General features: G+C 28.8%; 2 protein-coding genes across 5 annotated transcripts; both read left to right on the top strand.

Annotated features, from left to right (window-relative positions):
* The first annotated feature begins 2,605 nt into the window (after positions 1 to 2,605).
* Positions 2,606 to 13,750, top strand: LOC117157784 (HEAT repeat-containing protein 5B). 4 transcript variants are annotated; one of them, XM_033336037.2, is made up of 35 exons: positions 2,606 to 2,915; positions 3,123 to 3,291; positions 3,404 to 3,615; positions 3,695 to 3,842; positions 3,909 to 4,019; positions 4,091 to 4,274; positions 4,348 to 4,508; positions 4,588 to 4,837; positions 4,927 to 5,070; positions 5,146 to 5,396; positions 5,484 to 5,595; positions 5,693 to 5,945; positions 6,038 to 6,147; positions 6,227 to 6,390; positions 6,603 to 6,635; positions 6,955 to 7,029; positions 7,101 to 7,376; positions 7,461 to 7,742; positions 7,876 to 8,065; positions 8,141 to 8,310; positions 8,415 to 8,736; positions 8,825 to 9,091; positions 9,167 to 9,348; positions 9,424 to 9,669; positions 9,730 to 9,949; positions 10,032 to 10,301; positions 10,378 to 10,540; positions 10,605 to 10,720; positions 10,789 to 11,073; positions 11,136 to 11,372; positions 11,455 to 11,606; positions 11,677 to 11,890; positions 11,999 to 12,013; positions 12,135 to 12,280; positions 12,376 to 13,750. In XM_033336037.2, exons 2-35 carry the CDS (start codon positions 3,160 to 3,162, stop codon positions 12,550 to 12,552), a joined length of 6,270 nt encoding a protein of 2,089 aa, XP_033191928.2. In that variant the 5' UTR covers positions 2,606 to 2,915; positions 3,123 to 3,159; the 3' UTR covers positions 12,553 to 13,750. The 4 variants fall into 4 exon arrangements, with proteins under 4 accessions (XP_033191928.2, XP_033191931.2, XP_076478431.1 ...); XM_033336040.2 differs by lacking the exon at positions 6,603 to 6,635; XM_076622316.1 differs by lacking the exon at positions 11,999 to 12,013 and having other exon boundaries at positions 12,186 to 12,280.
* A 1,045-nt stretch (positions 13,751 to 14,795) lies between these two features.
* LOC117157777 (prostaglandin reductase 1) lies at positions 14,796 to 17,550 on the top strand. The gene is made up of 4 exons (XM_033336029.2): positions 14,796 to 15,096; positions 16,349 to 16,643; positions 16,777 to 17,053; positions 17,131 to 17,550. The coding sequence occupies exons 1-4, from the start codon at positions 14,991 to 14,993 to the stop codon at positions 17,470 to 17,472; spliced, it is 1,020 nt and encodes a 339-aa protein (XP_033191920.1). The 5' UTR covers positions 14,796 to 14,990; the 3' UTR covers positions 17,473 to 17,550.
* The last annotated feature ends 35 nt before the right edge of the window (positions 17,551 to 17,585 follow it).

The raw sequence follows: 17,585 nt of genomic DNA, 5'->3' as shown, positions 1-17,585 counted from the left end.
GAAAATATAGTTGCCATTTAAAAATAACGATCTTCATAGATCTTTTTAAGATCATTGCAAAATAAATATCGATATGAAATGCCTCCCTTGATATTATATAACGTTCGCTTCAAACATTTTTCCGTATCGCCTATAGTTTTCGAGATATTAAGATGTTTATTTAGGCATTTCCAGGTATTACATTTCCAGTTAAATGACACACACTATATGATAAAAGGGACAAGTAGTAGCGGGAAAGTTATTTAAATCGTTGCACAAATCGCGATCGATAAAGCTGGCAAAAACTATTAAAATATGTATCATGGAAATAGGATATGATGTAATAATTTCTAGGTTCGTATAACATGATTAGTGATATTGTATGCATTTAGGAGTGAGAGTTTTCTGCTCCATTTCATTCAGTTTCGTAATAAATAATGTAATTGATTTTCGTAATTTCCAAGATTCGGAGCAGACGAGTAGCGTCACAGTTACCGCAGCAAATTACTGCCGCGTTTGCGTATTTAATTTTTGTTGAAGTCTATAAGAGCGTTTTGCATTAATTTCCCGCCTAAGATTTGCATCCCGCGTGAACTGATTCGCATGAATTTATGCTATCCTCAAACGGCAAATTGTCGCGGAGGTGACGCTCGTCTTTACCGAATCTAACTCTTTCTAGTTATCCACATATTGTCGCATCATAACAAGGGGTAATAGCTATTATTAGTCTGCGAATGTTTATTGCAATTTGATAGTTTTACGGTAATTAAAGGAATAAACTTTTGATCAAGATTTGTTCTTATTATACTTTACTTCTTAGAGTACTTTTTAAAAATAATTTATACAGCTTTACATTATATGCGTTTCAAATTTCCCATAAATGCATAAACACTCACAGTTTAATTATTATGTTTGCTCGAGTGTCGAGACACTAGATGAACGCAAAAAAGTAATGTACTGGTGACGTGAAATCCGTTGATATATTACTTACTGATACATGCAACTATGATAATTACGCATCTGTGGTTTAACGATCTTGGGACATTCAAATAAAAATCTAGAGGAGAGACAATCTTTACTCTTTTTTTTAGAACCTCTTAGTATCCGGAAAAATATGCAAAAAGTTATAATTAATAAAAAGTAGCAGAAGAGAACGCTACCTTCTACGATTGCAAGTACTTCCGTCGTTTATATAATAACCGTTTATAAATCTGAGTATTTGCGAACAGTGCATTATGCATTATGGAGACTAATGAAAAAAATGTAACTTCATCACGATTCATATTTATAAAGTAGCTTACATACATACGTATATTACATATATTAATCCTCAATTATCATGTATCTACGTAGATGTGTGACTAACAGCTTTGTTTCGCAGAATTGACTTTCCTGTTATGAAATTAATTTTAACAAGCGTTTCCAAAGAAAAGATGAATACTTTGTTTACTTCTATACATATTCCTAAAAAGCACTATGTATAAAAAATCTTACGAATATCCAAAATGAAATGTTTTGGTGATATGGGCTTACCGTGGTAGAGAAATAAAGGATCCTTTTCTTTTTTAAATAAAGTAGTTTGACTGATGAAATGTTCAAAAAATATGCTTATACATTTTTCTGCATAAATTAAAGACAGAAGGAGTGATGCAATTTTTTTCGAATAATTTATCAGCGCTAGGATACTAAAGAAAAAAAAAGGTAGTAGTGATACGATCATTAATGTTTGCCATTATCAGTGGACGTATCATTAACTGTGAAATTACTGTGACAAAGCATTAATTCAAAACATACATACATAGTATATAGATCGTACATTTCTTTACTGAAGGATATTAATGTTATAATTATCCATGAGATCCATTATGTTGAAGTTATTATGACTGAATGTTGATAATATTGTTTGAGTTCTTTCGTGAAAAGCGTACATCCCCCCCCCCTCCATGACTTACAAACGTGAATTTATAGCGCATATACGTGTTCCAATTGATTTTTAAACGTCATGCAGTAAATACAAAATTGCATTCAGAAAATTTTTAATCAGTATGTATACGTTATAGATATGTATGCAACACAAAAATATGTATACATCTGACAATGATTTGTAATAAAAAGCACTTTTCACAAGTGCGAATTTATTTACGTCAATATCCTTAAAAATAATTTTCAGCAAATTAAATTTTGTACTACTAGGAATCATATAAGAAAAGATTATTTTTATTATTAAAAATACATACTACATCTGAATATAGACCTATACTATAAACAGTATGATAAACTGCATGTGACATAAAGTAATAAATTAATTTGTTTATAAATTCAATATTAGTTGTACATATAGATTGAGTATGTTATAAATAATAATTAAATAATATATAAGATATATCTATATATTGGCTTCCATACATAGAAAAAAATTATTAACATTTTATATTTGTTATAGTAAAAAATTTTTTGATAATATGTTTCATAATTACCATTTTTCCATTTAACATGATTTGTTATTTAATTAATTTTATAATCAATCATCAATTTTATAATCAATATAATCAATAATCAATCTAACATGGATAATATACGAACATAATAAAAATACGTCAAGTAAGCAGTCTTAATAATTCTTTGTCAATGTTTCTCTTTCAGATGATTACGATCTACCCTAACCTAAATCAAGTTAAGATTTGTCAATTACGTGGAAAAATTGTATCTTGCTGTACCCATTTATATAAATTGTTGAAAGGTGTTAAATACTGACTGACATGGTGTTTATAAAGTGATTTATTTTGCATCGTTTTATTTTTTAATGTGAAACGTAAATAAATACGAATACCAACAGTTTTACGTTGATGAAATGGAGTGATTACAAATATATTATATAAAAAGAAATAGAAAATTATGTTATTTCCTGTATACTGGTGATATCGGCAGTATTTCTGGTATTTAATTATATATTTTTATCAAATTTTAGTATTAATATTTATGTACTGATAAATAATCTGTTTGTTTCTAATACGTGATAAAAATACATATGTATATTTTATGAAAGAGAGATATCAGATTGTTATGATTTTTTAAAATGCATATTTAGTTCTCTAATTACAAATAATAACATTAAAATTATAATAATATATGATTAATTGCAGGAAGAAAGTGGGTAACATTAGAACCTAATTTATTGAAATGATGATGGAGTTGAGTCATAGTTTGACTCTCAATGAGGATGCTCTTAATCAAATCCCAGAAGCTAAGAGGCCAGTTTTTATATTTGAATGGTTACGTTTCTTGGATAAAGTTTTAATAGCTGCACAAAAGGTATTATTAATTTAAATGGTATATTTCCTTGTTACAACGTATTTTTGTCAGGCAATATGTATATATAATACATTTGTTGTTGTGAACTTTTATAATAATATATAACTTTCAGAGTGATATTAAGGGATGTCAGCAAAAGCTAGTAGAACAATTAACCAAACACATGCAAGGAGCTCCTGGGCCTCCTACACGAAGACTTATTGCAAGATGTCTTGCAACTTTATTTAGTGTTGGTGATACATTTTTGCTTTTTGATACTGTTAATAAGTGTAATGATATTCTTAGAAATAAAGATGATTCTCCAAGCTTCCTCCCAACAAAATTGTAAGTAAAATTCTTGTATATTTAGTTAGTAATAAATTGTACACATTCTGTAAGTTCTAAAATTTGTTAATGTTTATAGAGCTGCTATATGTTGTGTGGGATGCATGTATGAAAAATTAGGAAGAATGATGGGCAGGTCATATGAAGAAACTGTACAAATATTAATAAAGTCTTTGCGTTCTGCAGAGTCACAAACTCGAATAGAGATTATGCATACTCTAGAAAAGGTAATATTCGATATCATACAGAGATTAAAATTATTTTGAAAATCTTACATATATTTGAATTATTAGGTTTGTGCTGGCATGGGATCTGCAATTACAAATGTTCATAAAGAAATATATAAAGTTTCTAGACATTATCTTACAGATAGGGTAATGGCTGTAAGATGTGCTGCTGCAAAGGTATTTTATTATGCTTTATTTGATATTTTGTAAATATACTGCTTAAAATATATTTGATGCAATATTTTCAGTGTTTATTAGAAATGTTAAATCATGCATCATTTTTATATACTACTGAAATAGAAAGTGTTGCTACACTTTGTTTCCGAGCATTTGAAGGTTCAAACTATGAAGTACGATGTGCTGTTGCAAAATTACTTGGTACATTGGTGGCAATGACTCAGCTTCCAGCTCCAAAAGGAAAAAGTCCTTCAGGTATTTTTAATCTGCGCGTTCAATTATTCATTATGCATTATGCGAGAACTATTAGTTATTATTATTATTTTAGTTACACAAAATAAAAATTGTAAACAAATTTCACTTGACGAAGTCTTGAATATTTTAATGTCCGGATTTTTAAGAGGTGGAGTAGGTTTTTTGAAGGGTACTGGAGAAATAATAAAAGGAAATTCTAGTGTTAACAGAGAAGTTCGAGTTGGAGTCACGCATGTAAGAAAAAATACAAAAGATAACATCTTATATTCATTTTATAAAACAATGTAATTAATTATTCATTGATATTTTACAGGCATATGTTGTATTTGTTCAAATGTTAGGAGGATCATGGCTTGAACGCAATGTTGGTACATTAGTTGCACATGTACTTGATCTTGTAACGAATCCAAAAGCAGCAAGCTCACATGTTGATGCTGTCTATTCTAGAAAATGTGTTAACTTTATATTACACGGTACTGTAGGGAAATTATTAGGAGAAGGGGCTCAAGCTGCTGCATGTAAAGAAATAGCCTACATTATTTTGAAACAGATGAATTCTATTGGTAAGAATAATTTTTTTTAGTTTTTATTGTTATAGTAATTTAATAGAATATACGTATATATTTTTTATCTTTTTATCCTAAATTTTTAGATTTTAGTCCAGAAAACGCAAAGGACTGTAACCAAGAAACATTATTCAGTCAACATTTATTAGTTTGTGCACTGCAAGAAATGGGAAATTTGATCTTAGGATTGGGTACAACAGCTTGTAATTTATTGTCTGATCAATCTTTGAGTATGTATCCTACATATATACGATATATACTTACTAATTTTTTTGATATTTATATTAATTTGAATGTTTTTCCAGATTTAATTGATACCATTATGGCTGTTTTGATTCATCCATGTCAAGCAGCTAGACTTGCAGCTTCGTGGTGTTTACGTTGCATTTGTGTAGCAGTACCAAGTCAGATAACACCTCTAATTGATCGTTGTGTAGATGGAATAGAAAATATGCGTAGTTCACCAGAAGCAATAGCTGGATATAGTAGTGCATTGGCTGCAGTTCTCGGTAGCGTTCGTTTATCGCCACTTGGAGTTCCACATACAAAAGGAAAAGTAATTATTTTTAAATAACATTTATGTCCCTTCATGTGATTTTATGATGGCATAGAATTTTGTAAAACAAAAATAATTTTATTTTAGATTATATTTAATACTGCAGAAGAACTTTTGAGAAGCGCAAGTCAAAACAGTCGTTTATCGTTAAACAGAACACATGCTGGATGGCTTCTAATTGGAGCTATAATGACTCTTGGTATAGTAAACTTAAATCAATGTGTTGTAGAACAATTAAATAGTAAATGTATTCGCATCCTTAAAATATTATATCTAATAAAAAACCATGGGTTTAGGAACGGCGGTGGTAAAAGGGTTATTACCTAGAATGTTGTTATTATGGAGAAATTCTTTTCCTCGTTCAAATAAAGAACTCGAAAGTGAAAAGGCTAGAGGTGACGCTTTTACATGGCAAGTGACTTTAGAAGGTCGAGCTGGTGCATTATCTGCGATGCATAGTTTCTTGTTACATTGCCCCGAACTTTTAAACGATGATATTACGAGACGGCTTCTAACACCAATTGAATCTGCATTGGCAATGTTAACGAAGTATGTTATATTTATGTATATTTCTAAAATATTTCTAGTCGTTGCTTCTAAAATATTCTTAGTTTAACGTTATATCCAAAATAACATTTCAGTTTATCACCTGTATTGAAAAATTATGGTCAACAATTAAAGGCTCCAGCTGCTATGGTTCGTTTGCGTTTATATGAGACACTATTATTATTACCACCTCAAACTTTTGAAGGTAATGATAAATATTTGTAATTATAAGAATTATGTGGAGGTACTACTTAAAGAAGCGAATAATTGCAAATATTAAACAGGTTCTTATACACATCTCTTAAGGATGTTGGTATCAGAGTTTACATTAACTGAAAATCCTGGAAATACTACAACTTCATTATTGCGTGCAGTTTGTCATGCCAATGATTCTGTAATCCTTGGTACATGGTTACAAGAAACTGATCATCGTACAATTGAAGATCAAGTATGTGTTTTAAAATACTACTTTATAACAGTGTTCTACATACATTTTTCATGTGCTCTATGTGTAGATGCTGTTAACATATCTTTCATATACCATTATTAACTTTTATTAATGTAGAAATTTAATGTAACAACTAAGTGGTCAAACTATAAGGAAATTTAACATATATAATATTAATTGAAATTAACATTCATATTTCCACTCATATCCAGATGGAACCAAACAGAAGGGCAGATTTGGAACATGTGAGTAATGTTCTATGAAGCCTTTCATTATCTGCTGTTCATCTGCACAATTTTCCTTTTACACTTTTTTTTATTTCTTATGAATATTGTAAATTAAATTATAAAACAATGATAAATATTAAGATTGGTAGTCCCAATTTATACTTTGTTTTAAAAACTGTTAATTATAATTAATTTCATGTTCATAGGTTCTATTAAGATAAATGTGTTATACTTGTTTTTATTTTTTACTTTGTATTGTTCATGCTATTGATATTAAAAACAATAAAATATAAAAATGGAATTTACTCAATCTACATATATATTGTATTTGTTTCAGCTGCAACCAAATAGCGCTGCAGGGTCTGGAGCTTTGGAACACAATCCATGTTGTCTTTATAGACCTGTACCACAAGTAATGTTTTTTAGATTTTATTAAAAATATAGATTTTTGTAATGATTTTAATTCCATTGTTAATGTTTTAGGACGATATAATTCCTGGACCTTTGCCTTTGGGAGTTGCAGTCATTGATCTCTCTGTATCCCTGTTTGGTCAGATCTTCCCACGTGTAGCAAATAAGCATAGATTGCAAATGTTAGATCATTTCAGTGAATGTATAAAACATACAAAATCTGGTAGACAAGAAGCAATACAGATGAACGTTTTTACGGCTGTGCTAAGCGGATTAAAGGGACTGAATGAAGCAAAAACTGGCTTTGGTCAAGAAGATGTTAAGAAATCTGCGACTAATCTCATTATTGTAAACATTGTCTTATAATAACATTACAGTATATTTTCATTTTATTCGTTATAGAGAACTTAATTGATATTGTTTATATTGTAGAGTGCTTTGGTAAGTAGTAATTCGATACTAAGATGGGCAGCTGGAGAAGCTGTTGGAAGAATGGCTCAAGTTATTTCTGATCCCAAATTTACGGCGGAATTAGCACAAACAAGTTTTGACCGCTTAAAATCTGCTCGCGATGTTGCTAGTAGAACTGGTCATTCTTTAGCGTTAGGGTGTCTTCATAAATACGTGGGTGGGATGGGATCTAGTCAACATCTGAATACAAGTGTCAGTATTTTACTCGCACTTGCTCAAGATAATTCATCTCCAGTAGTACAAGTAAGTCTATATTGATATATGTATAGCTAGTTTTAGTTAGGTACTCTTTAGGCTGCTCTTACATAGTCTTTTATGTATAGTTAGTTTCAGTTAGGCACTAGTTAAAAAAATGTAATTTTATCCTTTTATTCAGGTATGGGCATTGCATGCTCTTGCACTTATAGCTGATTCTGGTGGACCAATGTTTCGGGGCTATGTTGAACCTACATTATCTTTAGCATTGACTCTTCTTCTTAACGTTCCTCATTCTTATATTGATGTACATCAGTGTATAGGAAAAGTATTATCAGCTCTTATCACAACAATAGGGCCAGAATTACAAGGTCCATAGCTTTTACTATACTTCAATTACAAAAGTTTAAATACACATAATGTATATTGATTGTTTGTATCTTTAGGCAATACATCAACGATTTGTATGGCACGTTCATCGTTTTTATGTGCTTGTGCAATTATGCAAGATCATCAAGACCCTCTTGTACAGGCAGAAGCTACAGGATGTCTTCAGCAACTACATTTATTTGCACCAAGACATGTTAACTTATCTTCTCTGGTTCCTACACTATGTGTAAGGTTTACACTACATTTATATTTCATTTGTCCATGTTATAGTTCAGTTGTCATAAATGATATAAAAATATTTCTTTATATTGAAATTTATTTTATTTATAGCGAACTTTATCAAGCAATCATTTGCTTCTACGTAAAGCTGCAATCTCTTGCCTTCGACAATTGGCTCAACGCGAAGCGAAAGAAGTATGCGAACATGCAATGACATTAGCTAACGAAAGTCGAGATACTAATATAGTAGAAGGTCTTGTTATAACAGAAACTGGTCTACCGGGGGTCTTGTTTAGTATGTTAGACACGGAAACTGATAGCAAATTAATTAAAGACATTCATGACACGCTAACGAGTATGCTGCAAATTTTAGCAGCAGATCATCTATCTCAATGGTTGTCCTTATGTAAAGATGTTCTTACAATAGCTTCAGGTATTATAATATACTGTAATATGTCAACAAAAATAACCATTGCTAAATTGAATAAGATTAATAAGATATTCATGCTTATGACGTATAGAAACATGTAATAATGAAGAAGGAAATACTATTGACGTCGAAGATAGTACTACGGATACTGATAATGCAGATACAGAAGGAGATGATGATCAAGCTGAATTTCATGCAGACGAATCTACAAAACAACGGCCAACTATCACACCAAGGTGGCCAACTAGAGTATTTGCAGCACAGTGTGTTAGAAAAATTGTCGCTGCTTGTGTAAATAATAAACAAGCGCACTTTGATCTTATCTTAGCGAAAGAGATGCAAACATCTAAGGGAAAAAGTATTAATTCTTCAAATTGTAATATTTTAAATATAACTACCAACTTATAACTTTGCTAATATTTCCTAATTACAGGCGACTTTCTAGTATTACATCTTTCCGATTTAGTACGGATGGCATTTATGGCCGCGACAAGTGATTGTGATCCTCTTCGGCTTGAAGGATTGAAAACGTTACAAGAAATCATAGATAAATTTGCCAAAGTTCCTGAACCAGAATTTCCTGGACATTTGTTACTTGAACAGTTCCAAGCACAAGTAATTAATTATAAATATAGAATTTTGAGGTATATTTCATAAATATATCACATTATTATTTAATAATTATCACAGGTTGGAGCTGCGTTGAGACCTGCATTTTCAGCAGAAACAGCATCTCATGTTACAGCTGCAGCATGCGAGGCATGTAGTGCTTGGATTGGAAGCGGAGTTGCTAGGGATCTCAATGATCTTCGTAGAGTACATCAGCTACTAGTATCTTCTCTAGAAAAATTAAGGGAAGGACATACACGACCACAACTTTATAACGAAAGTTTGTTAACACTTGAAAGATTAGCGATTTTGAAAGCTTGGGCAGAGGTAAGAAACAAATTGTAATACTATCCTTTCTCTCTTTATACTTATTACTTTCTTCATCAGGTGTATGTAGTTGCTATGGTAAAAGATGGTTCTGCATTAAACAATAAAGACACATTCAATCAAAATTCGAATCAAATTGATGATGACAATTGTGAAGATTTTGGGAAATTTGAATTTCAAACTGAAAGTTTATTAAGCTTAGTGCAACCAGAGTTATTAAGTTTAAGTCAATATTGGCTAGCTGCCTTGAGAGATCACGCATTACTTTCCTTACCTCCAGGTATAAATAGTTTCCGTGCTGTATATAATATTTTAAATTATTTATGCATAGTACTTATAACGATAAGTCAATATTTTATTAGAATTTTCCAGCCAACTACCTCATGATGGTGGAGCTTTTTACACAACAGATACAATGGAATCTGCTCGACCTCATTATGCTGAATCATGGGCACCAATTTTACATGCTGCAACACTTTGGCTTAATGCAAAAGGATTTGGATTAGAAGAGAGTAAAAATGAAGTGGAAGCATCAAACGCAACTAATAATAATAATAATAATAACAATAATAATAACAGTGATGTCTCTACTAATAATACTACGAATGTTGAACGTTTCCATTTATTATTTGGTAAAAATTCTTCGATAATATTAAATTAAACATTATATCTTATTTTTTAGATAGTTATATTTATTAATTATTTTAGGTATATGTATGGAAGCATTATGCAGCCCTCGTGCTTCGGAGTCAACTCAAAATACAGAAACATGTTTAAATGCATTGTACACTTTATTAGATTCTACTTGGGCTCGTAAAGTTTTAAGTACAGACCGTTCATTACCGATTGAATTATGTAATGTTCTTCACAGGCAAGTCCCTTATTTATATAAATATAAATATACATATTATATCTTACTGTATATTTTGTTGCAGGATGCTTTTAACAAGAGAAAGTTTCGTAATACAAATGATAGTAATGGAAGTTTTGAAACAAATAATGAAAGCAGCACAGGAAGATTTGACAGAGAGAAAGAAATCTAAATTAGAAGGTAAAAAAATATTGTCTTACATATTCAGGGAAATTAAATATACAAATATATATATTATTTTATAACAGAAATAGCACCAGCACATGAAGAAAGCAATGAAACTCAACATGTAGATTTACTAGGGGAAGGAGAAGAAAGTGGTGAACTTAATCCTGGAAAGTCATTAGTATTTGCTATTCTAGAAGTGTGTTTGTGTCTTTTAGTCCGACAAATCCCAGCACTAAATCCTAATCCTGATGGAACAACAGCGATCTTATCCCAAAGGGGATATATGCCATCTGAAGAAAGTGGGAAACTCATAGCTGCTGCTCTTAATATAATGGAGTCTCTTCCTACTCTTTGTTCTCCTCAAGGTAAATATATGCTTTTAAACAAAGTAGATATTTATTTTTAACACATACTCTTTTAATATTAGGAGCTGTAGCAATTTTACCAACACTCCTGTATTTATCAACTGGAGTGATCAGAGAAACTGCAGTGCGTACGGACAGTGAATGCAATAAAACAACATCAGATACACCAGTTCATGCAGCTTTACATTGTATAAAAAGTCTTACCACAAATAAATATGCAAAAGATCATAGAAGTCAGGAACAATGGACAAGTCTTTTACAAAGTGCTCTTGCCAAAATCATCGATCTGGCTAAAACCGGTATTTGAAGTTAAAATCACATAAAATTTGTTTTGATACTAAAACATATTTAGCTAATAAATTTTTTAAAATATATTTATAGGAAATGATGAAACGAAAATGGACGAAGTGGCGATGATGTTAGGTATTGCGGTATTTGTTCTTCATGCATCGTCTGAAGTTGTGAGTGCACCAAATTTACAATTTCCGTGTATAAATCATTTTAGACACGCTTTCCAGTCAGAAAACATAATGGTAATAATGTTTCAATATTATGTTATACATTGTTTATAATTTGAGATATTTACCGTTTGAAATTTTATAGGTCAAATTAAAATGCGTTCAAACGTTGAGAACGATATTTTTACATCCAGATCGTGCAATAAGCACTCCTTATATTCATGCATTAGCTCCAAGATTAGTAGAATATCTATATAGTGACAAGAGTAAACAGATTACAACTGATTTAGAATTATCTTTCACTTTGGAATGTATTAGCACAGTTGAAGCTCTTATAGGACTTGCCGATCTTTCACATCGTACGTATTAATCTGTATTATTTGTATTTTATTTATTACATAACATTTACAACAGTATATCAATATTAGAATAGTGTTATGACAAAAAGTATGTTACATGCTATTCAGGAGACCTTTTACAAGGTTTGTAAAAAGAGAGTAATATATTTACTCTGTATTTTATATGATAAAATGCAGTTTATTTGACTAATTTTAAATTATTTTAAATTTGTTATAATCTTAACATATTTTTATAATTAACTAGGTATACAGATGTTGACTTTACTTGTGCCAATCCTAATTAATTATTTATTAGAGGGAGATCAACTACAACATGCTTCCAAATATCAATTAAGTCTTCATCAACAAAGTTTTCAATGGCTTAATAAGATAGGACCAAAATATCCCCAGGTACTTAGTTCATGTTTAAATAAATTCGTCTTTAAATACAAAATACAAAATAAACATAAATTACTAGTATCTAAGTATTCAATGTTTTATTTTAGGAATTTAAGATGTTAATGTCTCAATCTACAGAACTAAAAACTAAATTAGAAAATGCAGTGAGATCCACTCACCAACAAGCACAAAGACATACTAGACCAGTAGATCTTGTAAAGCCACAGATAAAAATTTCTACACCATCCATCAAACTCAAAACAGATTTCTCAAATTTTAATTGAAACTTTCTATAATCACATTTGACATGTTGTATATTTATTAGGGAAAGAAATGTAGTTTATTTATTCTAATTAAAACTTTTATAGCTTTAACAATTAAATATATGTTACAGGAACAATACAAACAAAATCTAGGCTTTTATTTTTTAAACAAACATTATACTTTTATAACATGAACAGTAAAAAATAAGATAATGTAAAAAATAGGACATAATAGTGTTTCTAAATAATATACAACATGTTAAAAATAATGCATCTAATCCTACTACTGAATAATAATATATCATCATTGTATTAGTTCATTAGTTAACTTCCATGCATGATGTGTGGAACAGATATAAGATATAACTTGATATTATGTGTAAGATAAAATATTTTAATTATGAAATTTTCATAAAAATTTCATTAATATAAGTACTTGTTTCATAGTACTTATTCCTTAGCACTTAGTATTATTTAAGATAAAATAATGATTTAAATATAAAAACATTTAAGAAGATAACATTGGCATAATTATGCAATATATAAGTTCAAAAACTCTTTTTTCATCGTACGAATTTATGTTCCTTAAATAAAAAAAATTATTGCTTTCGCCTCTTTTAGTAAGATTTATATATAAAAAATTTAACGTAATTTTGAAAATGTATATTAAAATTGTACAATTATATTTATTTAAAAATGTAAATTGTATTTTGTAGAAAATTTTAATAATTCTCATAATTTTATTGATATCTTTATAAAAAATTGAGATAGTAGGGATTACATCAAGGCACAATAAAAATTATGTAAAGTAGTAGAAAAGTGTAAGTATTTTATATTCCATAACTGAAACAATAAATTTTCATAAATTATTTTTCATACAATTAATTTTCATATCACATAAAACTATAATATTCTGTATTATTAAGTAAAGTTTATTTAAAAAGTATTTTATATTTATTTAAGTACAATTTTGATACCTTAAAATTTGTACAATATATAATTATATATATATAATTATATATACAATATATAATTATTTACAATAATAATTATATTTTACAAACTTTAATTTCATACAGTGATACATAATAACAAATATAACAAATAGTTCAATTTTTTAAATGAGTAGTATAAATTTTCATTGTCTAATAATCTGTAGCATTAAGATAGATATATTAAACTATGTATACTGTCAAATAAATTAATTACATAACAAAGAGCAACATTATATGTGTTATGAAATAATATAGTTTATATAAAATTATGCTAATGAAATACAAAAATATTAGAATAAAATATAATCATTATATAAATGTAATATGAAATACTCCTTTATAGCATAAATTAGGTAATAAAATATGAAAATATGTTATATTATTATTAATTATTATTACTATTATCGCAATATTAACTTTAATATCTGTAATAATCAGATAGAAATGTATTAGATATTATGTATTAACTTTAATATCTGTAATAATCAGATAGAAATGTATTAGATATGATATCAGAAATTATCAAATATTAGCAAACAGACAAACTTAAAAATACATTAAAAAGTCCTGTATTGCTTTACTATAAATATTTTCAAAATATTACAATAATAATTAAAATTTTAAACATACAAACTTACTTAATTAATACTACTTAATAAAATACTTAATTAATTAAAGACATTTAAAGAGATTAATACTTACTTAATAAAAGACATATGTTGAAATTAAAATAATATTTATGTTCATTTAAATGTCTATTTTTCTATATTACTTCTATGTATATGTGTATACTTATCACACTAAATTTTGATGTAAATCTTACAAATATTATGCTCATTTTGTTTCTAACACCAATTATAACTTATATTGAAATTTTATTTATAATGAAATATTCAATAGAGCACTATGCATTTGACATGTATTATAATAATAATGAAATGTATTTATATTGTATTAGATGTTAGATAATACAAAGTATTAAATTAAAATTTGATGCTTTACAGATATATACATATGTAAGTTATGAAAATAAAATATTAATTGTGTACAGTTACATCTTACATTAATTTCTGATATAATTTGGATATTTTTAAACTTAGTATAAACCTTTATTAATTAGGTAAATTAATAAAGTTCGATTTAGTATCTTTAATAAGTCAAACGTATTGTTGCAGAAATATCAAATGAATTAAAAAATCCTGTTATTTCACCAAGTTGTATAATTACTTATCAGGTAGAAATAGAGGGGATTTCCAGAAGAAAGTAATCATTGCGATGAGAATAGTCTGTTAGTCAGTTCGCATAAAGTGATCTGTCGACTATATACCATTTATTTCATTGAGTTAGGTAGTTTATGTGCTAGTGGTTATTTTAACGACTATAATTCCAAACAATATTGTGCAAATTATCAAGTTAAAACTATTGCGAAGTCATTATTCTACCGCCTGTGAATATTTATGAAAAATGGTAAAAGCAAGAAGATTCATTGTAGCAAAACATTTTCAAAAGAATCCAGAGCCATCAGATTTGCAATTGATCGAAGAAGAATTACCTTCTCTTCATAATGGAGGTAAAGATTTTAATAATAGTGTTGTATATGTATCGATTAGACAAATGAAAGTAGATGTCACACGATTTGTCATTAATCAACATTTGACACTGATAACTATGTATTTTTTAAAATAAAAAACTAGTTATATCGATATTCTTACTCATTATACTCATAAATTCATTATATTCATTGTTTATGATTACATTTTTTTTCCTGTAACATTGTGCAACAACTTCAATGTCAAATGATATAAGATGTAATTATGTATTTATTTAACCCTCGACTCGTGACTGGACTGAACGGAGGTCACGATTAATGCTTACGCGGCATTTATAAAATATTGTAGACATATCCATTATCCTAAAATATTTTTTAATACACATTTTTCTGATGATCAAAATGGAAGATATAAAACATCACTCAATAAAAACATACAAAATATACTCATTACTTTGAATTTACAGAGAAAATTGAAGATTATATTTAGAAATATTCGTTTATTATTGATATGATTTTTAATATATGTACATTTCGTTGATATAATAGAAAAAGGAAAATATTATAAAACATTATTCAAAAATAAAAAGAAGAACACAATAAAAATTTATCTATGAATTTTAAAAATGGTACAGATAAACATTTTTTATATAAGAATTTTTTATATAGTGAAACTTGAAAAAACGTTTTAGAAAATAACGTTGAATTGACGGGATGAAATTACACAACTTATATAAGAAATACATGCATTGTACATGTTTCCAACGTCTACACTGTATATTGAATAACTTAGTAATCTATAAATGTTATAGAGAAGAGTGTCATACAATAATGGATGTTTTAGCTTCTAAATGACATCATTATTCAATATACTTTATTCTTACGGGGAGAATGTTTTTAACGTGTTTGTACGTATTTCGTAACTATCGCGATTCCGTAGGGTCAAATGAGACAGTTATGATATCATTATCAGCCTACAGACAATATCCCTTGTCATATTATTGCATAACAAATTTAAAATAAATCTTGCATTAGATGATTTAATATCTTTAACATTATGATTATCATACTATTAATAAGTACTAATTGTATGCAAAAATATTGACATTAAAAAATAAAAGATAATAAGAAATAAAAATATATTCTGTGTATATTTAGTATTTAATAATATTGTTAAAAAATTAAATATTGAAATAATTGTAATGTTGTGGAATAAATATATATATACATATAATGTCCTAAAAGCTGAATAACATATGATTTATGTTTTCAGAGTACCTTGTTGAAGCAGAATATCTCTCTGTGGATCCTTACATGCGAGTTTATATTCAGAGATATCCAGTGGGTGTAACAATGATTGGTGCACAAGTAGCTAAAATCATTGAATCAAAGAATCCAGATTTCCCAGTAGGAAGAAGAATTGTTGGTTATTTGGGGTGGAGAACACATACCATTATAAATCCACATCGTTCATCTGAATATGAATTCTTAAGCCAAAAACCAACACTGGTACCTGATATTGGAGATCTATCACCATCACTGTATCTAGGAATTTTAGGAATGCCAGGGTAATAATTACTACATCAAGTGTGTATTTTGTAATCTGATCTGATTTTATATAATTTTTTATAAATTTGACCAATATGATATATTTATCCATTCTAAACAATTTATTCAAAAGTTTCATATTTTCTATGCCAGAGCCACAGCATATTTTGGTCTTCTAGAAATTTGTAAGCCGAAACAAGGCGAGGTTCTTGTTGTAAGTGGAGCAGCAGGAGCTGTTGGTTCCCTTGTTGGTCAAATAGGAAAACATGTTTTTGGACTTACTGTCATTGGTATTGCTGGTTCAGATGAGAAGTGTAAATGGCTTGTAGAAGAACTTGGTTTTGATCATGCTATTAATTACAAAAAAGGAGATGTTGAAGTTGCTTTAAGGAAAGCTGTGCCAAAAGGAATTGACTGCTATTTTGATAATGTACAGTTCTCTAGCATTATAAAATAATATCAAAATTTTGTCACAACATATTTATTATGATTATGTTATAATAACAGGTGGGAGGAGACATTTCCAGTATTGTTATATACCAAATGAAACCCTTTGGTCGCATAGCTGTATGTGGATCTATATCTTCGTACAACGCAGATTCATCATCGCTACCAAAATCGACGATTCTTCAACCGTCGTTTGTGTTTAATCAATTAAAGATGGAAGGTTTCGTAGTGACTCGTTGGGATAATCGTCTTTCAGAAGCCACAAAAAAGAATCTTCAATGGATACACGAAGGGAAGCTTCGCTATCGTGAAACAATTACAAAAGGTTTTGATAACATGTTTGATGCATTTGTTGGCATGTTACAAGGAAAGAACATTGGCAAAGCTGTTGTTCAAGTTTGAAGGCTCAAGAAAAGAATATTGTAATTTGTTTAAAACTACTTGTATACCTCTCTAAAATATATATATTTTTTGACTTAATTTCATAATTTTGATTATAAACCCTCGTTGTTCAT

This window comes from Bombus vancouverensis, chromosome 10, assembly GCF_051014615.1.
Source record: "Bombus vancouverensis nearcticus chromosome 10, iyBomVanc1_principal, whole genome shotgun sequence".
NCBI lineage: Eukaryota > Metazoa > Arthropoda > Insecta > Hymenoptera > Apidae > Bombus > Bombus vancouverensis.
Note: the sequence above shows the minus strand (reverse complement) of the source record. Positions and strands in the feature narration are given on the sequence as shown.